Here is a 24045-nt window from a genome sequence, read left to right as displayed (position 1 = left end):
ACCCGCAAAGTGCCGTCCAGACCAGCGCAGCGCCGGCCAGCAGGGGAGACAAGATAAACATTGAGATCCCGGCGAGACTGACAGGGCTGCTGCAGCGTGAACTCCAACCAGAAAATAATTCTACTTATTCTGTTTTAGCTTGTCTACCCTCGCCTTATGTTTTCCTTTTTACTAATGACTCCAACAAACTTAATGTAGGCATGAATTATTCAGGTGGACCTAACGTAGTGACTTGTGAACAATGTATGCTTTCATCTTGTTTAAACCCTCAATGTAATGTTTGCTCCTTTGTGGTGTTACAATGCCCATCCTATCTTATGGTGCCTATATGATAGCTATGGTCTTACTGTGTTACAACAACTACAAGATTTAATGTGATCATGACGATTTGTGGGTACTTATTTTAGGAATAGCAGCTTTAATAGCAGCAATTAGTTCTGTTACTGCGGCAGCAATATCATTGACTCAACAAGTGCAAACTGCCCAATATGTTGATACCATGTCTAAAAATGTTTATTTAACTCTAGCAACACAGGAAGCTATAGATAGGAAATTAGAGATGAGAGTAGACGCCTTAGAAGAAGCAATTATGCATATTGGGACTGAGTTACAGGCTTTAAAGGTGAAGATGGCGTTGACATGCCACGCTGATTACAGGTGGATATGCGTGACATCTTTGAAGGTAAACGAGACAGATTATGAATGGGAAAAGATTAAAAATCATATCTCAGGTGTTTGTAACAGTTCTGATATTGGCCTGGACTTAGGGAAACTTCATAATCAAATACAGACCTTGGAACACTCTCAACTGGATTTTACCGCCGCTGGAGCAGCCAATGACTTTTTTCACACCATCTCTAACTTTATTTCTGGAAAAAATATTCTGTCTAATATCCCTAGTCTCTAATCCTACTTCTCATAATCATTCTTCCTTGTATTGTCAGGATTCTCTGGCAGAGCATTCGGAAGCTCGCGACTGAGCTGCATCTGGTTGTTTTAAGAAATAAAAAAGGGGGAGATGTTGGGGGCCAGAGTGAGGTACTCCGCCCGTGACAAAGGTCATGAGGAAGGAGGCTCAACATACGCAAAGGCGGGATCGAGCCTCAGGAGTCCCCCTGGAACTCCTCGAGCATCTACCCCCATAACCAGAGCCTGCCTACTTTACTACTTTGTGCTCACCTACACCTCTGACTTTACGGGGGGCTGTCCCCCACCACCTCTTTTGGAGAAGGAGTTAACTTAGAGCTCCAGTTTATAATAATTCCTGAGCGTGATAAGAGTGTTTTAACCTACAAACTCCTCTGAAGGTTCTCTGGCCTGCCTGACAGGCTTGTCCGGCCACATGTGATCGCTCACAGCCTCCCAACCGTGAGAGGCACAAGATGCTTTAAACCTTCTAAAAACAGGTTCCTTAGAAAAGTTAGAAAACTATTAGTATAAGTATAATGGGCTAATTAGAAATTGTGTTGGTGAAGGGTTTTTCATTTGTTGGGCAATGTTTGTTGCTAAGTCTCCACATCCCCTGCCCTTACACACATTAATGAATATATAGAATTAACCTTTGATATTAATCACGTTAGACCTTAGGCTAAGTAAATTCTTTCCTTAACTAAAACCCACTACACCCTCACCCTGTAGGAATGTAACTTTATTTGGGTGGCGTCTGTTTTGAGAATAATCAGCCCTGGAGAAATAAGTGTCCTGATTGATTGACCGCTGTCACAAGGAGAGGGTCGTAAATTGTCAGCAGGCCCCCCTGGCCAGAAGATGATGTAACACCCCTAAGACCTCTGTATACATTTGTATGAAGCACCTGGCTTTGATAAAAGTCAGGACTGCTGACCCCGCGTGACTTTTGCATAACATCTCAGTGTATAAAAGTAGACCATGGAAAATAAAGAATTGGGATCAGTTTCTCGAAATACTGGTCTCCCCATGTCGCTCTCTCTCCCACTCTGGCTGAGTCTCCATCTGGAGCACGGAACCCACCATGCTTACTAATTATGCCTGGGCTTCTAAGATCCGACCGGGGAGGCCTCAGTGTCTCCTCTCCTTCGGGAGAACGGAAGGACGCCTGCGGCCTACGTAAGTGGTGCAAACTTCTTGTCTTGAAGTTTTATTGGTCCCCCGCGTGAACCAAGCTACTCAGCCTCTTTTCTCCACTGAATTTTCCTACTGAGCTATCCTTATTCTATTACTCTTTATATCTTTAATTAATATCTAATTAAGCTATTGTATCCTGATCCTCACCCATGCCGTCTCTCCTTCGAATACCCTGGATCAGCCAGGGCTGGTCCCCGGCATGAGCCCCTTTGGGAAGCAGGACATCCATGCTGGCGGAAGGAATGAGTGCAGAGACAGCTGGGACATGGAGCCAGGGGTAGGACCTCCAAGCTGTAGCTTTTAACAAGTTCTCAGTGGTGGTCAAAGCTATGGTTTTTCTAGTAGTCATGTATGGATGTGAGAGTTAGACCATAAAGAAGGCTGAGGGCTGAAGAAGACTCTTGAGAGTCCCTTGGACCACAAGGAGATCAAACCAGTCAATCCCAAAGGAAGTCAACCCTGAATATTCACTGGGAAGGACTGCTGCTGAAACTGAAGCTCCAGTACTTTGGCCACCTGATGAGAAGAGCTGACTCATTAGAAAAGACCCTGATACTGGGAAAGATTGAAGGCAGGAAGAGAAGATGACGACAGGGGACCAGATGGTTGGATGGCATCACTGACTCAGTGGACGTGAGTGTGAGCAAGCTCCAGGAGATGGTGAAGGACAGAAAAGCCTGGCATGCTGCAGTCGCAAAGAGTTGGACACAACTGAGCCACTGAATGACAGCGGTGGTCAGGTAAACACGGTAGGCTCAGGCACATTCCTTAGGAAACTTATTAACCAGGCAGGCTGCAAACCAGTTTGGTATTTCATTGGTGCACAAGAATGATCTAAGCTTTAACGGGGCAGGGAAGGTAATGCCCAGAGATGTAAACTCTGCATCTGGAAGAAAGCTGAAAAGGAGACTTCCATGCCACACCTTCCCCCCGACCCCTGCCCCATCCCCGCATCCTCTGAAATGCAAAAAAGCATGATATAGGCTTTAGATTGGGGGCAGGGGCGGGGGCAGTAACAAGATTCTATTCATTCCGTTTCCAGAAGCAGAGGCTGCATTTCTGGGTTTGCCATTTGGCATGTGGATCTTACAAGGCACAGAGCTACAGAGAATTCTCAGCAAGACTCACAGGAGATGATGGGAGTCTGGCAATGCCCAGGGAAGGGCCCTGAAGCCCAGGCCGAGGACAGGAATGTCGGGTCAGCAGAGTCTGCAGGAAGGCCCAGGCTGGACCAGTTGCCTGCTGCTCCGCACCAGCCTGAACAGGGGCATGAAGAGGAGCGCCTCCAAGAAGCCCTCCACCCTCAGATTCCAGCAGCCAAATGTAAGACATGAGACACAGCCCCTGAGGACAGGAACATCCCGCCTCCCAGGTTCCCTTAAGGCCGCCACCTCATAAACCAACCTGCTGTCCAGAGCGACCCAGAATGCCAGGGGGTGTGGGGGGAGTGGTGGTAAAGGGAAGTAGAGAAGTCAGGTTTGAGACAAAGCTCTCTTCATTTATTTGTTGTGAGGATGGGGAGGAGAACCACACGGAGGTGCCAGAAGCTGGTGTCCACCAGGCCCTCACTGCCAGGAGGCCTCTCTGGAAGGGCTGTCAGCTCAGAGGCCCTGGATGCCCTACATGCCAATCATAAAAAGGTCATGACTGTCCCCTTCTTGCCAATCTGCCAGCGCTCCAAGGGGAAAAAGCGGATCATTATCCTTCAGGAGATGGAGAAAAAGATGTCATCAGCTCCTTGGCTAACGCCTTACATTCCAATACCCCCCCAGCCAGACATACCCACTGTGGGCTCCAAGGAGCCTGCCTTAGCCCCACCAGGCATTTTGCAAGCCTGTCTCACCCCATGAACACTCTCCCCGAACCCCAGACAGGGCAGTGGGCATGTCAGGGGTGGAATGGTGACTGTACACCATCATCACCCACCCAGGACAGACAGGCAGCCTCTGCGGTCACTGTATGTGGGTTCACAGGGGAACCTTCTCTCTTCCAAACTGCAGGCTCCCAGGAACATACATGTGCAGTATCCCAGCCCGTTTTTGCAAAGCCTGGCTCAAGGAGTCCAGGCATAACCGCCTCCCTCCCCTCATCCCCACATATCTGTGGAGTGAGTGAATGAGCTCCTCTCCCAGAAGCGACAGGAAGTTTCTTGTGCAGAAACAGGATACTTGGGATAGCCTAGGGCCAAGGAGGTATATGTGACAACCTCAGTCGTCCCGTCTGTAAATGGGCATAATGGAGCTATCTCCACTGTGGGACGAGATGTCCCCATCATGGGATGGCATGCTCACAGGGAAGGTATAGACAGCGGCACAAAGCTTCTGAGGATCAAATGGGGTCCTGCGTGTGGATTACCTATCACATCTCTGGTATGCGGTAGATTACAGGTTACGTATCATTGTTAGAATTCTTATGGCTTCCCAGATTAAGGACCAGGTCTAAGCAGCCCCAGAAGTGACCATTCTTCACCCACTCTTTCTGGGCCAACAAAGGCTCCATTCTGAAAGGTTCTTTCAAGATTCTTATGCAGTCAGTTCCTCACAGGCATAGACTCAGCTCGGGAGTATTTTTCACCCAAGAAGAAACCATGACCTTGCCACAGAATCCCATGTTTGGGAGCCGTGGGGCCTTCTTATTAGAAGCTGACTCAATAGAAAAGACCCTAATGCTGGGAAAGATTGAAGGCAGAAGGGGATGACAGAGGACTAGATGACTGGATGGCATCACCAACTCAATGGACCTGAGTTTGAGCCAGCTCCAGGAGACGGTGAAGGACCAGGAAACCTGGTGTGCTGCAGTCCATGGAGCCGCAAAGAGCTGGATGCAACTGAGTGACTGAGCAACAATCGCAGAGGGCTTCCTGGGAACCATTTAATCCACCCTCTCTATTCACGGAAGCGAAGGTTACAAACCAGACACGGTTTACTTCCAGGTTTGTATGGACTCCCCCAGCTGCATGGGACCCAAAGCTCACAGCCTCAGGACATACCCCGAATTCCTCCTGTCCAGCTTAGACAAGTTGTACAAGATTATTCCTCTTTCCCTAACATATGCAGAAACCTGAGGGCAGATGATAAGTGGCTTTGGTTCTGTCAGGGTAGCAACATCCTGCCCTGCCAGGTGCCAAGGCAGGTACAGTACAGTGCCATCCCATGCAGTGCCCCCAGGAGTCGTTAAAGGGGAGCCTTCCCATTTCACAGATGGAAACACTGAGGTCCAAGAGGCCATATCTTGCCCGGGTGTCACAGGAACCACTGCAGAGCCAGGAATTCATTCAATTCCACCACCACTCTCAAGGTGGGCCGTCCACTGGCCCATGGGGTCAAGGGGCCTAGCGGCACCAGATCCTTCTTGTCCAGGGTGAGGAATTAATTTTTCCCCCAAGCTTAGGAGGGGCCTGAGGTGGGATCCCGGCCCCCAGTGGACAGCAGTCCCAAGAGGGTCCTCTCCCTGCCCCTCTACGCACCGGTCCTCGGCGAGGTCCAGCTCCTTTGTGAGGAACTCGAAGAAGCGCGCGCTGTGGCCGCGGTTCTCCTCGGCCGTCCCCACCACACCGATGGAGGAGACGAGCAGCTGGGCGCTGGGCTCCGCCGAGCCGTTCACCACCATGGCCAGGCCGGACCGCACCGTCACGTTCACGCGCTGCGGGGACACGGGAGTTTAGCCTGAAGCCGGCGTTAGGCGGGGATCGTGCTGAGGACCTGGGCAGCGCGGGGTGAGGGAGCGCGGGGGTGCAGACGCGCGGGTTCCACGGGGGTCAGGGCTGGGGGCACGGATCGGGGTCCTTGGAGGTCACTTCGGGGTCACGGCTGGCCAAGCCGACACGAAGCACGTGTTGCGGACGGGGCCGCAGGGCCCTGGAGTGCGGGAGGTCGGACTTGGCGGCGGGCGGGCGGGCGCGGAAGAGTCGGGGTCACGCTAGGGAAGCGGGATCGCAGACAGAGCCCGAGCCCGGTCCGCCAGCCTCCTCCCCGCCCCGTGCTCCCGGGCCCAGGCTCACGTCCTCAGGCTTGCTCAGGATGGCGGCAGTGGCCGCGCAGAGCCGCTTCTCCAGCCCCGCGGGCACGCGGCCGGCGGGCAAGCTCGTGTCCAGCTCAACGAACGGCATGTTTAGCGGGAAGGGTGCGTACGGTTGCCGGGAAGAAAGGAGGTGCGGGGTCCGGGTCTATGTTCTTGAGGGTCGGGCGACGGAGAGCGGGGGCGGGGCGCCACGGAAACCTGCTCTCCTCATTGGCTAGACAGAAACGCAGCGCCCCCTGATTGGCTGCCTGGGCTACATCCCCCGGGTCTCAGCAGAGAGCCGCCGGGAGGGCTGGCGCTGATTTCCGGAAGTGTGGTAGCCCGGCCCCCTCCGTGTGACCCCGCCCCCAGCGAGGTATTGGCGCGCCAGGCCCCGCCCACACACCAGGCCCCGCCCGCGCCCCGCCCCAGCCCTGCTGGCCGCGGTTTCCTGTCCCCTGTGGCTTTCCAGCGCTTCTTGGCTAATATTTAGTTAGAGGTCTGAAAACGCCCAAACACACACACCCGGAGGGGCCATCCCCAGGCTCCACGCTAACAATGCTACATCGTCTCTGAGTATTAAAAAATTTTTGAATGAGTTGTCTCTGCGTCGGGCAACTCATATTCGACGTGCTAAAATGCTCTTCTTTTGATCAGACCAGGTGACGCCTGGGGGCTTGAGTGGGGATGGGCAGAGACCCTCGGGTTCACTGCATCCCTGCTTGGTACCCACGAACAAAAACACCCTGTGGCTTCTTGTGCCTGTGGCAACCTGGCCTCACGGTGAAGGATCGCCCACCAGGGGGTGGTGATAGCCAGCCAAAGCCCCAAAGCCAAAGCTGGTCGAATTACCAGCAATGTTTACGGGGCCCTGTATTTCTTATAGATGAAACAAAAGCTGTTATTGAATACGTGGATGTCTGTTGATGTGGCCAAACGTGGTATTTTCATCAGCGTTGGAAAGTTGTTAGAATTGTAAATAACGAAGGTCGTTGAAATTATGTGGGTGCCTATGAACGATTCCAACTACATATCTAAAATTTTATGTAAGTGGGCGTATTAAAGGACTCATCCTTTGTCCTTTAGCCTCAGGGCAGAAACCAGGGGAAATTTTCAAACAAGAGAGGGCCAGGGTCACTTTTGTGTTTACTAGAGCTCTTTCCAGAGTTCACATGGAAGTCAGCGTGCAAGGGGTAAGGGTGAAGCTAGTGGGCAGACGGGGAAGGCATGCAGGACTGGCGTGTGGAGAGCACTGTGGCCCGGACTCTGAGCCGGGAGCCGTGTTTTGGCCCACAGCCGAGGGGAGGCAGCACCACTTCTTAAGAGTGCCGTGGCAGGCTGGCCGGGACTCACTACAAGAACAGCTGCGCTAAGGGCTTCAGCCTCTCCTTCATGGCAGTGTCTGCTGGAGGCAGGTCCTTGGCCTTCATGAGGACCGCATGGGCCTCTCGGAAGAGGTCCTCCCCCACTGCAGCTTCCACGCGCTGGCGCCATGCGGCCAGCTTAGGCCGGCTTTTGAAGATGTCACAACCGGCGCTGACGGGCTGCGGGAGAGGGAGCCAACTGGAGCGGGGTGGTGCCCAGGGAAGCAGGAGGCCACCCCTGGCCTGGGGATCCCCTGGGTGGATTTTCCCTCCTCTGCCACTAGAGGAAACACGGTGAAACTGCTCAATATCCCTGCAGGCTGAGGGTTTTTAGGCCCATTTTTCCTGAGGCTCAGAGGGGACGTGACCCACCCAGGGCCCCCCTCTACCCCCAGCCAGAAAGGGCGATGTGAGCTGGTGCACGGGCTCCCTCCTGGGGTACCCCACTGCTAAGCAGCCCCCCTGCCCCACAGCACTCACATGCATCAGCTCTGTGATGGCCACCAAGTCCGCCACTGACATGTGGGGCCCAGCCAGGAAGTCCTGGTCCTTCAGGAACTTGTCCTCGAGCAGTTGCAGGCACCTGTCCAGTTCGGCCAGAGTGTTCGCCAGTGTCTCAGGGGGCACGCGTTGGCCCAGGAATATGGGGAACATCATCTGGCAGGCAGAGAGAGGGCTCAGCGTATGCCTAGGGCCCCGCCTCATTCCGGCTCTCGTCCTGTTGACCGGCCATCCTGCACATTTCAGCCCAGGCCTCATCGCTGAGTCACGCATGGCCAACCTCCACCTCTCCCTGGGTCCTCACATCAGGCAGCCAGGGGATCCCTCTGCAATCCCAGTCTGCCTGTAGCTTCTCCCTGCATAAAGCCTTCCATGGCTCCCTACTGCCCCCTCCCCACAAAGGTCTCAACGCAGAGCAGCAGCCATCCTCTCCCACTCTCCCACCACCCCCCACCCCCTCCAGGCCTCTCAGATGGGAATCTGTGGGAATGGGCCTGCAGATCCCTCTAGGATGTGCTTCAGGTGTATGGTCCTAACCAGTGCACCTGGGTGGGATCAGCCTCTGCATTGCCAGACTCCCAGATGACCATCTTGCTCCCGGCCCATGGACCACACTCAGTAGCAAAGGTCTACACTCGCTCTCCTCAGCTTCTCTCCATTCGGCACCAGGCTCCCTCCCCCTCTACAGCTTTTATTGTCATTGTTGAGTCCCTAAGTCTTTTATGACCCCAGCGCTGTAGGCCCTCTGTAGGCCAGGTTCCTCTGTCCATGGGATTTCCCAGGCAAGATTATAAGAGTGGTTCCCCTTTCCTCCTCCAGGGGATCTTCCCGACCCAGGGATTGAACCAGAGTCTCCTGCACTGGCTGGCAGATTCTTTACCACTGAGCCAACAGGGAAGCCCATGGCTTTTAAAGCTTTCTTTTAAAACTTTTTCTTTTAAAAGTTTTCTTTTCTTTTAAAAGTTTTTCTTTTAAAACTTTCTTTGGGCCGAATGGGCCCCAAGATGGAACTCCCTGGCGGTGCGGTGCTAGGACTCCATGCTCTCAGTGCACTGCTGAGGACCCAGGCACAGTGCTCAGTCCCTCACACACACAGGATGACTGCTGGGTACTGGGCACTGATCACGGCTCAGGGTTCATGTCAAAGGCCTCTGCACATTTGATAAGCAAAAATGGTATCTGCATGCTCCTTTAATGTGCATTTGCTTGGTTTTTACTGAAGTTAAATGCTTTCATCCATTTACTGACCCTTTCTCTCTGTCCTTCAGCTACATCTCTGCTGGTTTCCTTTGCCCGTTTTTCTCCTGTGTCTTTGTCTGATGGGCTTCTGAGAACATCTTAAATATCAAGAATGTTACTTCTTTCTAACATATCTTTGCCAAGATTTTTCCCAGTGTATTTTTGCTGGCTTTAATTCTCTTTTTTTTTTTCCTTCTTCTACAGATTTCACCACATAAAATTGATGAACCTTGTCTTTATGTCTCTCACTGTTATTAGGCTTATCAATCTTTGTATACCCAGAAATTAGATCAACATTTAGTGAAATATCTCATTTCTTCCTACTTTGAGGTTTTTCACTTAACATCTCTCCATCTGAAAAGTATGTGTGTGGCAAAGTGAGGGCTTGATGCTTTTCCCCCACAAGAGGCAACATTCCTGGGCAGTGTGACCTGTGCAGGAAAGCAGAGGATTCGTTTCCAGCAACTCGGGAATCAAGACCTGATGGGGGCAGGCTTTCCTGGTGGCTCAGTGGTTTAGTGTCCACCTGCCAGTGCAGGGGAGGACACGGCTTCCATCCCCTGTCCCCGAAGGCTCCATGTGCCTTGGGGCCCTTCAGCCTGCAAGCCGGGGCCCACAAGCCACGAGTCCTGGAGCCCGTGTGCTCCAGAGTCTGCTCCCAGCAAGGAAGATCTAGCGGAGCTGAAAACAACTAAGCAAATAAATGTGTTTTTGATAAGACACCTTGTGGGGGTCGTTCCCAGGCTGTGTGCCCAGTTTCCCCTCTGGGAAACAAGTCCGTTGCCCTGGAGCACCTCTGGCCTTCTGGGATTTAGTGTTCTCAGTTTCGACAGAGAGCCTGGCCCCTTGGCCGTCCCGGGAGGGCTCCCTGCCCCGGGGCTCACTTTCGACAGAGAGCCTGGCCCCCTGGCCGTCCCGGGGGGGCTCCCTGCCCCAGGGCTCACTTTTGACAGAGAGCCTGGCCCCCTGGCCTTCCCGGGGGGGCTCCCTGCTGGGGCTCACTTTCGACAGAGAGCCTGGCCCCTTGGCCGTCCCAGGAGGGCTCCCTGCCCCAGGGCTCACTTTTGACAGAGAGCCTGGCCCCCTGGCCGTCCCGGGGGGGCTCCCTGCCGGGGCTCACTTTCGACAGAGAGCCTGGCCCCTTGGCCGTCCCGGGAGGGCTCCCTGCCCCAGGGCTCACTTTTGACAGAGAGCCTGGCCCCCTGGCCGTCCCGGGGGGGCTCCCTGCCGGGGCTCACCTTCTGCCACATGGTCCGGGTGCAGCTCGTCCGGAGGGCCGTGTGCTGCCACGACAGGTACTCGTCCACGCGGGCTCGGGCCTGCAGGTCCTGGGGGTACCAGTGGTCAGGGGCCTCGTACTTGCGGGCCAGATACAGCAGGATGGCCACACTGGGGGACATGGGGTGCGGGGGACATGCCCCAGTCACTCTTCGGCCATTCCACAGGGACCAGGTCCTGGGTGAGGCCAGGCCCTGACCGCACACGTCTTTCCCCGGATCCTGTGGGTGGAGCATCTCAGCGTCTGCCTGGTTCTGGTGCACAAGCAGGAACGCGAGGCCCAGAGAGGTCAGGTGGCAGCCAGGGCCACACGGCTCTACACTGGGCCATCTAGCATCTCAACTAAGGGCACCGAGGGAAAAACGAAGTGTCGTGGGGCTTCAGAGGACTCCAGTACCATTCCCCGCCATCTCCGGAGCACACGCAGTGCCAGGAACGTGACCAGGTGCCCCTTCCAGCCCTGGGCACCTCTGCCCACTTCAAGCCACTCTCCACCCAGACCAGGGACTTGGGACATGCAAGCCATGAGCCAGGCCATCAACGGTGGACACACAGATGGCCGACAGGTGCGGCCCAGGGACCCGTTACCTCTCAGCCAAGGTGAAGTCCCCATCTTTCAGGGCTGGCACCTTCCTCAGGGGGTTCACCTGGACAAAGTCATCGCTGTGGTTCTGGCCTGTGGAGTGACCAGTGAGGCAGGTGGGGAGAACTGCGAGGCCTCTAAGGTCTCTGTCCACTCCCACCCCAACAGCCAGCCACCAACTTTCTGGGGTCCCTGTCCTCATGGGGCGTCAGGGAAGAGGAGGCCACTCTGCCGGTCAGGGGGTGACATCCCCTGAGCCCACCAGAGGTTCCTGTTCCCGTGTCTACCTGCTCTGGACATGGGCCAAAGAGCATCTCAACTTGGGCTTGGGCGGAGGGTGAGTTTCTGCAGCTGTAACCCGCCGCCCCGGTCAACTCCATCCCTGCATCAGACCCTCTAGCCCCCTCCCTGGGCTCTAGGCTTGCCCCCTGCAGAGCCTCCCCTCTCTGTGCTAACTGGGTGACCTGTCCACACACCTGTTCCCAGGCCTCAGCAAACCTCACTCTCACCAGCACGCCTGACCTACTCAGCCACTCAGCCTCCCGCAGGTTGCTCCTCTTTCCTTCCTGTGCCAAACCTTCCAGACTCCTTTCCCACCAGGGCCCCCCTGTCCGGCTCCCTTCTGCATACTGCAGCCCTTCCACCACCACCACCAGCTCAGGCCCGTGCGGAGGGGACACCACGCAGTGCGTGTGAAGCCCGAGGCTTCAGCAGAGTGGGGCTCCAGCCTGGTCATAGGACCACCTGCGGGACTCTCTGCTCCTTCTCCTTCGTGGGCAGGATCACCACGATCCATTCTCCCTCCAAAAACAGCCTCTGTGCCCGGCCCTCACCCCAAGGATCACTGAGAGGGCAGAGCAAGGTGGCACCAAAGCAGTAGGTGGCTCAGGCTGGGGCGCCAGAGGCAGAAGGTGGGCAGACTCAGCCAAGCACAGGTGTCCCTCCCAGCCTGCCTGAGGGGTTCTGAATCCAGAGCTCCTCCTAAGGCCCGGTGACAGCCCTGCCCCCTCCGTGGGATTCTGCCCAAGTGGAGGGGACCTAGGCGGGCACAGGTAGGAGTAAAGCGGAGGCCAGATATAGGTGAACAGTCTTCTGGGCAGTCACATGGGGGCTGCCTCTGCTGGGAACCAGGAGGCCGCGTCATTGTTTTCTCCGAGCTGAGCCTTGGTTTGGAGAGCCGTCTCTCCACTTTCCTCCACTTCTTCGCCCCGCCCCAACCCCAGCCGCACCCCGCACTGCTGTCTACCTGCTCTGTTCCCCCTTAACCTGGGTGTGAAGAACGGTTGGTATTCACTAGGCAAAGGTAAGACGTACAATACACAACCGATGGCCGAAGCTACGGTTTCCGACGGGAGTCTGTCTGCACCGGCCGCCCGACTCGGGGGGCCGCAGGGACACCCAGACCCCGGGCCTCCTTGCTTGTCCGGCCCACCTTTGAGCAGGTCCACGGTGCGCAGCTCAAAGGGGATGCTGTTCTTCTTGGCGAAGATGTAGACGGCGCGGCAGGGCTGGGACAGCAGGTCCAGGTAGAGCTCCAGGCCCATGGCGGGGGCGGGAACAGCGGGCAGGACCCACGACAGGAACGGCAGCGGGCGAGTTCCACCGGTCACCCAGCAGAGGGATGTGCGCAGCTCCTGGTACCCGAGCCCGGCCACACCCTCCCCGCCCATTGGACGGCGCCGTTGAACTTTGGGCCAATCAGCGGCAGCCTCGCTCTCCCGCCTTCCCTCTGCGGGGTTCTGAGCTGGGCTCCCTTTCCTGCCCGGCAGGGTTCAGGGAGACGGACTCTGTGTCTCTCCGCCGGGTCAGTCCCCTCACCTGGACATCAGTGTCTAACCTGCGTCAAATGGAACGGGATGGGAGGGGTACTAGGGGAATGAGATCAAGGGCGCTTCCAGCGCAGACACTCAGTGAATTTAGGGTCAAAGGGTTAGCCCAGGCCACCTCCCACCTCAGAGAGGGGGCTGAAAGAGGAGGGACTTCAGAGTCCCCAGGAACACAAAGAGAGGAGAAGTAAAAGATGCCACAGCCTCCCGGGGGCCCACGGCCCAGGGTGGAGGCGGGGGAGGGCGTGTGGTCCTCTGCGTCCAGCAAAGACCAGGTCACCACCTCAAGAAGCCGCCCCTCACCAAGCTTCTTTACGCTCCCGGCTAATCTTCGCCTCCCTCCTGCAAAACAGAAGCCTCGTGAAACGATCTATGAGGTTTTCGGGTGGGCCCAGAATCTTCCCACTTCCTTTGTAGGGCCAAACCCTTCCAACTTCAAGCCTGGTGCTCCTGAGGTCTTTGGCTGTGATGCCTTCATCCTCTAAGCAAGTCTCCCAGATGAAAAAAGCCATGTCCCCAGGGACTTCAGGCTTCCCTGACAGCTCAGTTGGTAAAGAGTCTGCCCTAACCCTAACCCAGTTGAGTCCTGGGTTGGGAAGGTCCCCTGGAAAAGGGATAGGCTACCCACTCCAGTATTCTTAGGCTTCCCTTGTGGCTCAGCTGGTAAAGAATCTGCCTGCAGTGCAGGAGACCTGGTTTCAGTCCCTGGATTGGGAAGATCCCCTGGAGAAGGCAAAGGCTACCCACTCCAGTATTCTCGCCAGGAAAATTCCATGGGCTAGTCCATGGGGTTGCAAAGAGTTGGACGCGACTGAGTGACTTTCACTTCACTTCACTTCCAGGGATTTCCCTGGTGGTCGAGTGGCTAAGACTCTTTGCTCTCTAGGCAGGGCACCCAGGTTGGATTCCTGATCACAGAACTAGATCCCACATACCACAACTAAAGATCTTACAAGCTGCAATTAAGACTCGTGAGTGCCTGTGCTGCTCATGTCTGACTTTTTGAGACCCCATGGACTGCAGCCCGAGAGGCTCCTCTGTCCATGGGATTTTCCTGACAAGAATACTGGAGTGGGTTGCCATTTCCTCCTCCAGTGGATCTTCCTTACCCGGGGACTGAGCCCACCTCTCCTGTATTGCAGACCTACTAAGACCTAGGGCAGCCAAATAAATAACTAAATAATTTTTTTAAAAAAAGAAAAAAAAAAACCTATTCCCAAACCCAAGATTCAGAGAAAGCCCAACTGGGGGAAAACAAAACAAAACAAAACCTTGAGAATAGCTTAGCCTTCCTGGGCCCCTGGCTCCCAGTTTAAGAAGGACCTATCCCATCAGGAGAGAACTTTCTCCAGGTTGGATGGGGCCATGTTCTCCACCCCCTCCAGGGGACTGCCCTCCTCCATAACTCACCTTTGGCCAGACTACCGCGATATCCAATCTCCCTGCTTCCTCCCTGGCCACCCTCCAGTCCAACCCCCACCACCAGTCAGAATGTTATTCTAAAATGCAATCTGAGCATTCCATTCTTGTTCAGGTTCTGCAACTCTGAGGTGTGGCAATTCAGGCCCCACTTGACCGAGTCCTGACCGGGGGAGCTGCTGTTTGATGTCTCCTCCCCACCGCCCCCTCAGGGTGGGTGCAGGACTCGTGATTCCCAGTGCTTGGTGCTGAAAGGATGACCGGCCCACGCTCTGCAGCCAACACACGTGGAGACCTGCTGCCTCTACCGTCCTTGTCGAAGAACCAGTGGAGGACAGGGCGTTCATTAATTTAACCATGGACAACCAGTCTGGGGAAAGCTAATCCACCGGGCCTACGAAGCTGGCTGTCTTTCAAAGAGAGGCCAAAACCAACAGCCAGGACAGATGGAACGTCAAATAAATCACACCTCAGAGTTAGAAGCAAAGGCTCAGGCTGAGCCCAGGTTTATTTCCCAGACTGGAAAGAAAACGCAGATGAAAGGAGACAAGGTCTGTGTGTGCCATTCTCTTTGTGGCTTTGCAGCCCCAGCGACAGATGGGTGGGAACCTGGCCCCAGGAGCGGAGGACTCAGGCAGGCAAGCCATGCCTGCTCTCCGGGTCTGCCTCCCACGGGACAATGGAAATGAAGTTGCTCTGCGAACTGCCAAGGGCAGAGCAGAGGCGAAGCTTCCTGGCTCACTGGATCATGGCCAGCACTTTGGGCAGCATCTTCTGCTTTAAGGTGGGGTCTGCAGGCTGAGAGTCCTTGGCCTTCAGGATGACCTCATGGGCCTCTTGGAAGAGGACCTCCCCCACCGCCGCCTCCACGCGCTGGCGCCATGCGGCCAGCTTGGGTCGGCCTTTGAAGACTTGGCAGCCGGCACCCACGGGCTGTAGGGAGAGAGGGGACGGGATGGGTGACCACGTATCACAACACCAACCTGGTTTGGAGGCCACTGAACTCCAGAAGGTTTCTCCACAGGGTCCCACAGCCAGGGGCATGGTGTGAGCAGGACTTCAGCGCCACCCAGGACCCCCCTGCCTCATACCCCCACCACCACCCACAGCACTCACGTGCATCAGCTCCGTGATGGCTACCAGGTCAGCCAGAGAGATGTGGGACCCGGTGAGAAAGGCTTTGTCCTGGAGGAACTTGCCCTCAAGCACCTGCAGGGCCATGTCCAACTCTGCCAGCGTGGTCGCCAGCATCTCAGGAGAGACCGGCTCACCCAGGAAAACAGGGAGCATCACCTAATGGGCGGGCAGGCAGAGTGGGGCCTTAGGGGCCGGCATTCCTACCTGACCTCCAGGGCAGCACCTGAGACTTTAAATGTAAAAGGTCCTTAAATATAAATGTAAGGTCTTTAACTATAAAAGACCATCAGAAAGTAATTCTGATTTATTCATGTCTGGAAATGCTATAGAGTAGTTAGAAAAAAATGCATTAGATCCACCCGCAGCGCTGTGGAAAAATGCACATTGCATGATGATCTGCGGGCGTTTATATAAAATTGTAAGCGCTCAAAGCAAAGCATTGTTTTGGGGCTACACATAAATGTAATAATGTAGAAGATCATGAACTGAAAGGACTTGAACCAGATCTCAGGGGACAGGAAGTGGGGGGTGGACTTCAGGAAGGGACACGGGCAGCAAAGAGGCCTGTTGATTTTTGTTCCCTAATGTTTCTTTTCTTATATATATCAAAAATGATAGAAGACACAACAATGAAACTGGTGACCCAAAATTAAAGATACAATTTCAGAAAGGAGGCGTGCACCTCTGAGAAGAATACGGAACGTCACGAAAAACCCGCCATGATGACGCTAGAGAGAAAATAACCTTGTTTTTTTTTTTTTTTTTTAAGTCATCAAAGAATACAGAACTTTAAAAGAAAAAGGAAAAGTAAAAGAAAGAACAAAAAGTAGGAAAGAAAAAAGCCTAAACCTGCCTGTCTGATATGGAAACCACCAGCCACGAGAGGTTCCCGAGCTCTTAAAATATGACTGGTCTTAGACGACATATGCCGTGAGTGTAAAATACACACCAGGAAACAGACACGGGCCAATGGAAAGGACAGCGAGCCCAGAAATAAACCCACACGCTTCCAGCCAAGTAATCCACGACAAAGGACACAAGAATACACAAGGGAGAAAAGACAGTCTCTTCCATCAGTGGTGCAGAGAGGACTGGGCAGCTACATGAGGACAAATGAAATTAGAGCATTCCCTAACACCATAAAGATAAACTCAAAATGAACTGAAGACTTAAACTTGAGACCGGAAAGAGTAAAACTCCTAGCAGAAAACTTGGGCGGAAGCCCTGAGGGGCACTCAGGCGTCCCTGGGATGCACACTGCTGCTGCCGCCGCATTCTGGCTACTGTGAGTAAGGCTGCTGTGAATGTGGGTACAAGCATCCCTCTGAGATCCTGCTTTCAGTTATTTGGGGTATACACCCAGGAGTGGACTTGCTGGGTCATACGGCAATTGTATTTTTAATTTTTCTGAGGAACCACCATGCGTTGTCCACAGGAGCTATTCCCCTTACCATTCCCATCAACAGCACACGGGAGTTTCGATGTCTTGTTATCCTCACTAACACTTATTATTTTGCTTATCTACCTACCTATCTGGGCTTCCCACGTGATGCAGTGGTAAAAGAATCCACCTGCTAATCCAAGAGATGCAAGATATACAGGTTCAACCCTGAGTCAGGAAGGAGGAGGGAATGGCAACCCACTCCAGCCTGGAGAACCCCATGGACGGAGGAGCCTGGTGGGCTACAGTCCATGGGGTCACAAAGAGTCAGACACAACCGAGCAAGCAATCCTTGACCTATCTCTCTCTCTGTAACAGCCATCCCAGTAAGGATGAAGTGGTATTTCATTATAGTCATTTAAAAAAGAATCTTTATTGAATTTATTACAATAATGCTTCTGTTTTGCGTTTTGGTTTTTTGGCTGCAAGCCATATGGGATCTTAGTGCCCAAACCAGAGATCGAACCTGCACTCACCCCCTGCACTGGATGGCAAAGTCTTAACCACTGGACCTCAGGGAGGTCCCCTCATCATAGTTTTAATTTGCATTTTCCTAAGGATTAGTGATACTGAACATATTTTCACGTGTTTATTAGCCAAAATCATACCACTGATACTCTGAGTATATTGGGTTTAGTAAAATATATTCAACTGAATATATTTTAAATATATTCAATTATGGCTACTGGAAAATTTTCAACTACATATGCGTCTCACTCTTTACTTTTGGGCAGCACTGGACAAAATGAGCTAAATTCCAGAGGGCATGAACCCTCCCAAGGTAAGCCACGTTCATCCCTGGGGTCCAAGCAGGTCAGGGTGCAAGCCTGCCATCTGTCTGGGAGTTTTCTGATGGAGCAGCCATGTGGGGTTCTCAGCAGGGCTGAGAAGCAGGGCCATCTCTTGGTTGCAGTTGGTGCTTAGATTCCAAATCCTTGCTGGAGGAAAATGAGCAACCTGATTCCACCCTCAAGACGTTTCTGAAACTTCTTGAACGGAACGGAACTGTAACTGAAGCCGCGTTCCAGCCCCAATCCTGACTAGCTGGAAGAGACGAACCTCCCACTGACGATGCTTGGCAGAAGAAAGAGCAAGCCCTGGGTCAGGATTTACTGTGCATCCAGTGTCCACTCTCCTTTATAGAATATGTAGCACACAGTAAGAAATTATCAGGATTAAGAAGAAAGAAGAAAGTGAGAAATTATAATGTAACGTCTTTACATTATAAGACATGTAAAGAAACAGGAAAATGTGGGTGTTCCCTGGTGACCTAGCGGTTAGGATTCGACGTCACTGATGTGGCCCAGGTTCAATCCCTGGCCAGGGAAGTGAGATCCCAGAAGCTGCATGGTGTGGCCAAAATATAAAAGAAAAAAAGAGAGGAAAACGTGACCCATAATCAAGATGGTAAAAGACAACCAATAGAAACAAACCCACAGAAAAGCCAGGGGCTGAAATTAGCTAACAAAAACTTTAAAGTAACTATTATAAGAATCAATATGTTAAAGAATTTAGAAGAAAAGATAGACCAAGTGGGTGAGCTGATGGTGAATGTCACCAGAGAAATGGAAACTCTAAAAAAGAACCACATGGAATCTCTGGAACTGGAAAAACACATATTTCAAATACAAAGAATGTATCAGACAGGCTTAACGGCAGCTTGGGCAAACAGATGAAAGAACTGGGGAGTCAAAGCCGGGTCAACAGAAGCTACTTACACTGAAAGGAAGAATGTGAGGTTGCCTGTGCCCTGGTGGGGCGATGCCCTCACCGCCCCCCCTCCCCAGGGAGAGCACCTCACCTTATGCCACAGGGCTCGGAGGCAGTTTCTCCGCAGGGCTGTGTGCTGCCAGGCCAGGTACTCGTCCACACGGGCACAGGCCTGCAGGTCCTGAGGGTACCAGTGGTCGGGGACCTTATACTTGCGGGCCAGGTAGAGCAGGATGGCCACGCTGTGGGCGAGGGGAGGACATGTTGGAGGGCAGGGGGCGGGGGGCCCACTGAGCCGGGGCTTGATACAGAGTCCCTTCCTGAATCTTCCTGACCACACACCAAACTATTTTCTCCGTTTCCAGACAAGGAAGCCAGGCTTTAGAACAAGGATGGGACTTGCTCAGGGCACACAGGCTTTGGAGGCTGAGCTGAGAGTCTCCCTGAGGCTAACAGGCAAGCTCCTTCTATCACCGGGCTAAATTCCACGGCGAGTCCTGCCAAGAGTTCGGAGCACAGTTTCTGACGGGAGGACCAGAGATAGCTTCATGGAGGAGTCAGCACCAAAGCGGAGCCTTGCAGAAGCTCAGCTGCTTCCAACTCTTTCCAGCCTGCGTCCACTCTCATCATCCCACATTCAGACCCCCAGGAGGCCTGACGCTTCAAAAAGGCTTTCCTGCCAACCCATCATCGTTTGTTCTCTGTGTCCCTCTGTTCTCCCTAAAGCATCCTGCTGGAAACACAGGAGGATATGGGAGCTGTGGGATCTTGGACCAGCGGGACAGACAAGCCTCCTGCAGCCCCCTTCCTGCCCTAGGTTAGCCGGGCTGCCTTGGTGTTGGAATGGCAGGGCCGACCAGGAAGGACAGTGAATGTGGGAATTTGGGGCCACTGGGAAGGCTTTCAGGAACTTCGGGTACCCCAGGGGCTGGGCACCCCAGCCAAAGGGGCAGAAAACCTCTGTATCTGCCCCTGGCCCAAGCTCCCTACTGGGAATCCTGCTTCCACACCAAGCTAAACAGTTCACTTTTTTTTTTTTTTTTTCTCCTTTTGTTCCCAGCAAGGGAGTTCTGAGCAAGACAAGGGTCCCTGCTGTGATGGCAAACGTCCATGTGTCTGGTGGTCCTCCCAGGGACGGGCAGTCCAGAGATGGGACCACCAGGAGACCTCAGTACAAGTTTGGCCTGGGGACCCCCTCACCAAGCACCACATGACTAGTAAGATGCTTGCTTTTCCAGTCATCCCGTGAACTGAAACTGTGGGCAGGCAGGAGCTAGGGGTCCAGCCCTGACTCTCTGCGGGATATTGGACTGAGGGCCCTTCACCTCGGAGAGACGAGATGGTTCCAGCAGGGTCTGCCAGCAACCCCAGGGTCCCAGTTACCTCTCGGTCAAGATGAAGTCCCCGTCCTTCAAGATTGGCACCTTCTGCAGGGGGTTCACCTGGGCAAAGGCATCGCTGAGGTGCTGGCCTGCAGAGAGCCCAGCGTGGTGGGTGGTGGGGAGGAAAATGCCCCGCCCTGCCTGGCTATGCCCACCTGTTGTACCCACCCCCTCAAAAGGCCCCAACCGCAATGTCGTGGCTCGTCTCCAGCCCCCGGCCGCTCTTGGTGTGGGAGAGGCTGGTGGGGGTTACTGTGGGAGAAGTGGGAGGTTCTGCCAGCTGGTACAAAAGAGAGCTCAACACCCCTTGCCAAGTTCCTGTGGGCATAACCTCCCCCACTAGGAGCCCCCCTAAAACAGAGCTTAAGGAGCTCCATCCAGGGCAGGGCCTGTCCTTGCCCGGGCCCACAGACTCCCACCCTCTGCCTTTTCACCATCGCCAGCATCTCTGGCTCCCACGTGGGGTCTGGGGGTGTTGCAGCTGCGGGGACTGGGAGACTGGTCCCGAGTGGACTCTGGCTTCCTTCAATGCCACTTTCCCTGTGGACCCTAAGGATAGACCCCCAAACACAGACAAGTGGCATCTTCCTAGCGTCCACTTGAAAAGTGAAAGTGAAAGTCGTTTAGTCGTGTCCGACTCTTTGTGACCGCATGGACTACACAGTCCATGGAGTTCTCCAGGCCAGAATACTGGAGTGGGTAGCGCTTCCCTTCTCCAAGGGATCTTCCCAACCCAGGGTTCGAACCCAGGTCTCCTGCATTGCAAGCGGATTCTTTATGAGCTGAGCCACCAGGGAAGTCCAAGAATACTGGAGTTCGTAGCCTATCCCTTCTCCAGGGGATCTTCCCGACCCAGGAATCGAACCGGGCTCTCCTGCATTGTAGGCGGATTCTTTACCAACTGAGCTATGAGGGGGTGTCCACTTACTTGCAGCCAACTTCCCCTGGACCCTCTGTGTCCCCTTGCTCACTCCGCCCTGGGCACCAGGGACAGAGTTGGCCCTATGCTTAGGGTCCCACTGAAGCTCTGTGGAAAGGTGCAGCCCAGAGTCTCCTGGGACCCTGATCTCTGCTTGAGCTCGAGGGAGTGTTTTCTGCCCCTTCAGATGCAGCCAGAGAGAAACTTCTGGGGCGCACGGGTCATCACTGCTGCCCCTGCTCAACAGCTTTCAGGGGCTCCCCAGCACCCAGGAGCAGGCAAAGCTGCTCAAAGCCATCTACTGTCCCCCACGGCCTCACCTCTCCAGCCTCTCTCCTCCCTTTCCCCCCACCCTTCAGACTGTCCCTTCACCAGGACCCTCCCCTCCTCTCCTGGCGAAACACACCTCCTACAGTACCCTCTGTGGGACAGCCTGGTTGGGACGCCCCTTTGTGCCCACTCCCTTGCCCCTACCCCACACTCAGCAGAGGTGACCGCTGGGCAAGCCTGGGGGCCAGTCCCCCAAGGAGGCTGGACGAGATGGCGATTCAGGCCTCAGGACAGGCTGGCACAAAGGCAGAACGGCAGGCGAGCCTCACCGAGCTGGGGGCGCTAGGTGGAAGGCTCAGCCCTGCAGAGTTGCCTGACTTGTTCTGTGCACCCCCCACACGCTCCCCCGCCCCGCACTAGCAACACGGGAGCACGGCCTTCCCTACCCTCAGCTGCCCTGGCATGCCAGCTGTGCCCTTGGGACTCTGGGGATCTGCCAGAGAAAGAACAAACCCTCAGCCTGCAGGGCTCATCAACGCTCGCCCCCCACCCCGCCCACCGCCCCGCAGTCCCCCTCCTGCTCTCCGTATCCCCACAACGGGTGCCGCCTTCTGAGAACCAGTGAGACAGTGGATAAGCTAGGCGCGCAGGCAAAGCAGGAGGAGGAAGGAAGCGGGCGAGGGGGGCGGTAAGGGGGCCAGCGGGGGTGGGGGAGGGGAGGGGGGAGGGGACCCAGGGCAGCAAGGGCCGGAGCATCAGCAGTTGGGGCCACAATGGAGGGACTCGCTCTGCCCCACCCCAAGCAGCCCCCTAAATTCCTTTCCTCCTGCCCCTGTCTCTTCACCCAGTCCCTGAGCCCATGCCTGGTGGTAGCCCTGTTCGCCAGGTTCCTGCATTCCTCATGCGCCCCGCCCCCCGGCTCTTTTACTCTGCTTCAACTGAGCCCCCACTCCTCGTCGTCCATTCCAGGGACCCAGCCAAGTCTGGGGATCCCCAAATCTCCGATCTTCCTGGTGGCTGGCCGCAGGACGGGTGAGGCTCGGGGAGGGGCTCCCCTGACCTCCCCTCCCCATCCCCACCTCTCGGTCCCCCAAACCCCGGCCGGGCGTCCACCTTTGCGCAGGTCCACGGTGCGCAGCTCGAAGGGGATGCGGTTCTTCTTGGCGAAGATGTAGATGGCGCGGCAGGGTTGGGACAGCAGGTCCAGGTAGAGCTCCAGGCCCATGGCGGGGGCGGACCGGCCTCGCCACGCAGGGGACACGGGACTCAGAGGGCCCCGGGCCGCGACCGACCAGCGGCGTTCGGCCCGCCCCCCACGCGCTGCTCCCCATAGGCGCTCGGGCCGCTCGCTCGGGTCCAATCGCCTGCGCCCGGAGGGCCTGCGGGGCGGGGGCTCCGGAAGGTCCCCCTCGGGGAGGCGGGCCGGTCACGCCCAGGTTCGTCTTGCAGAGCAGAACTTCGCCAAGACTCATGCCGGCTGCGGCGTGCGTCAGAAGTTCCTGCTTTAGGGATGAAGAAATCGAGGCCCAGAGGGATCACGGGTCCAGAAAGTCTGACTCCAGCATCCACGATCTTGGCCCCAAGCTGCAGAGATCCGGCGCCATCAAGAAGCAAGCTAAGTTCTGTCGCTCAATCGTGTCCGACTCTTTGTGACCCCATGGACTGCAGCATGCCAGGCCTCCCTGTCCATCACCAACTCCTGGAGCTTGCTCAAACTCATGTCCATCAAGTCAGTGATGCCATCCAACCATCTCATCCCCTGTCGTCCCCTTCTCCTCCTGCCCTCAATCTTTCCCAGCATCAGGGTCTTTTCCAAAGAGTCAGCTCTTTGCATCAGGTGGCCAAAGTATTGGAGTTTCAGCTTCAGCATCAGTCCTTCCAGTGAACACTCAGGACTGATATGACCAAGAGGCAAAGCCTCAGCGCTCACTCCCTTGCCCCAGCGCACCCCTGGAGTTTGACAGCAGGTCTTCCTGCCTCCAGCACAGTGCCTCCGTCTCATTCCCTGAGTGTGTTTCTTCCTCCTCTGGGCCTCTGTTTCTCCATCTTTGAAAATGATGGGAAAGATCCAGCTTTCTGGGCATATATCCAAAGAAAATGAAAACAGGATCTCCAAGAGACAGACAGACATCTCCAACCCCATGTTCACTGCAGCCAAGATAGGGTAACAACCTAAGTGTCGGTTAAGGGATGAGTGGATCCAGAAAATCTAGAGATTATTCACGGACGTGTATTGAGGTGGAGAAGGAAAATGGCAACCCGCTCCAGTATTCCTGCCTGGAGAATCCCCGAGGACAGAGGAGTCTGGCGGGCTGCAGTCCATGGGGTCGCACAAAGTCGGACGTGACTGAGTGAGCACACATGTATCGAGGACTCTTGTATTCAGCTTTAAGAAAGGAAATCTTGTCGTTAGCGACAACACGCATGGACCTGGAGGTTATTATGCTAAGTGAAATGTCAGACACAAAAAGACAAATACTGCCTGATCTTACTTGTGTGGAATCTTAAAAGGTGGGACTCTTAGAAGTGGGGATTAGAACGGTGGTTACCAGGGGCTGGGGCGAGAGGGGGAATGGCAGCACACTGGTTAGAGAGTAGGAAGCTTTGAGTACCCAAGACGCATAAGTTATGGAGATCTAACGCACAGCGTGGTGACTGTAGTTAACAGGCCTGCGAGATACACGTGCAACTTGCTGAGTAGTTCTTAATGATTCTCACCAGGAACAACAAAAAAATGGTAACTGTCTACTGAGAAAAGCACAGCCTGAATGCTGTGAGTGAGGTTTGATCCAGGGTCTTGCGGAGAACAGTAGCCTTTTCAAAAATCCAATTGTTTGGATTCGCTGATCTCCTCTATCCTCTGTCTCCACTCAG

At 54.7% G+C, this 24045-nt stretch overlaps 3 protein-coding genes across 8 annotated transcripts; all 3 read right to left on the bottom strand.

Annotated features, from left to right (window-relative positions):
* Positions 1-3575: 3575 nt before the first annotated feature.
* Positions 3576-6249, bottom strand: DDT (D-dopachrome tautomerase). Its single transcript, NM_001099150.1, has 3 exons — positions 6104-6249; positions 5570-5745; positions 3576-3806 (listed from the first exon to the last, which is right to left on the bottom strand). Exons 1-3 carry the CDS (start codon positions 6209-6211, stop codon positions 3734-3736), a joined length of 357 nt encoding a protein of 118 aa, NP_001092620.1. The 5' UTR covers positions 6212-6249; the 3' UTR covers positions 3576-3733.
* Positions 6250-7231: 982 nt separating this feature from the next.
* Positions 7232-12752, bottom strand: GSTT2 (glutathione S-transferase theta 2). 2 transcript variants are annotated; one of them, XM_024977225.2, is made up of 5 exons: positions 12500-12752; positions 11073-11160; positions 10445-10595; positions 7947-8123; positions 7232-7746 (listed from the first exon to the last, which is right to left on the bottom strand). In XM_024977225.2, the coding sequence occupies exons 1-5, from the start codon at positions 12735-12737 to the stop codon at positions 7627-7629; spliced, it is 774 nt and encodes a 257-aa protein (XP_024832993.1). In that variant the 5' UTR covers positions 12738-12752; the 3' UTR covers positions 7232-7626.
* Positions 12753-14788: 2036 nt separating this feature from the next.
* GSTT1 (glutathione S-transferase theta 1) lies at positions 14789-22658 on the bottom strand. Of its 5 annotated transcripts, XM_024977255.1 has the most exons (6): positions 22285-22658; positions 21618-21664; positions 19984-20071; positions 18692-18842; positions 15429-15605; positions 14789-15245 (listed from the first exon to the last, which is right to left on the bottom strand). In XM_024977255.1, the coding sequence occupies exons 1-6, from the start codon at positions 22641-22643 to the stop codon at positions 15051-15053; spliced, it is 1017 nt and encodes a 338-aa protein (XP_024833023.1). In that variant the 5' UTR covers positions 22644-22658; the 3' UTR covers positions 14789-15050.
* Positions 22659-24045: the final 1387 nt, after the last annotated feature.

This window comes from Bos taurus, chromosome 17, assembly GCF_002263795.3.
Source record: "Bos taurus isolate L1 Dominette 01449 registration number 42190680 breed Hereford chromosome 17, ARS-UCD2.0, whole genome shotgun sequence".
Taxonomy (NCBI): Eukaryota; Metazoa; Chordata; class Mammalia; order Artiodactyla; family Bovidae; genus Bos; species Bos taurus.
The sequence above is the reverse complement of the archived record's forward strand: the minus strand, read 5'-3'. Positions and strand labels throughout refer to the sequence as shown.

Bases quoted from the DNA above. Each gene is read 5' to 3' on its own strand.
- GSTT1 (XM_024977255.1), bottom strand. From the start codon at position 22,643: ATGAGTCTTGGCGAAGTTCTGCTCTGCAAGACGAACCTGGGCGTGACC. The intron at 21,665-22,284 runs GTGGACGCCCGG...TTTCTCTGGCAG, and splicing joins CACCGTGGACCTGCGCAAAG to ATCCCCAGAGTCCCAAGGGC. The intron at 15,246-15,428 runs GTGAGTGCTGTG...CTCTCCCTACAG, and splicing joins CCATCACGGAGCTGATGCAC to CCCGTGGGTGCCGGCTGCCA.
- GSTT2 (XM_024977225.2), bottom strand. From the start codon at position 12,737: ATGGGCGGGGAGGGTGTGGCCGGGCTCGGGTACCAGGAGCTGCGCACA. The intron at 10,596-11,072 runs GTAACGGGTCCC...CATGTCCCCCAG, and splicing joins GACTTCACCTTGGCTGAGAG to TGTGGCCATCCTGCTGTATC. The intron at 7,747-7,946 runs GTGAGTGCTGTG...TGTTTCCTCTAG, and splicing joins CCATCACAGAGCTGATGCAT to TGGCAGAGGAGGGAAAATCC.
- DDT (NM_001099150.1), bottom strand. From the start codon at position 6,211: ATGCCGTTCGTTGAGCTGGACACGAGCTTGCCCGCCGGCCGCGTGCCC. The intron at 5,746-6,103 runs GTGAGCCTGGGC...GTGTCCCCGCAG, and splicing joins TCCTGAGCAAGCCTGAGGAC to CGCGTGAACGTGACGGTGCG. The intron at 3,807-5,569 runs GTGCGTAGAGGG...CATCTCCTGAAG, and splicing joins CTGGACCTCGCCGAGGACCG to GATAATGATCCGCTTTTTCC.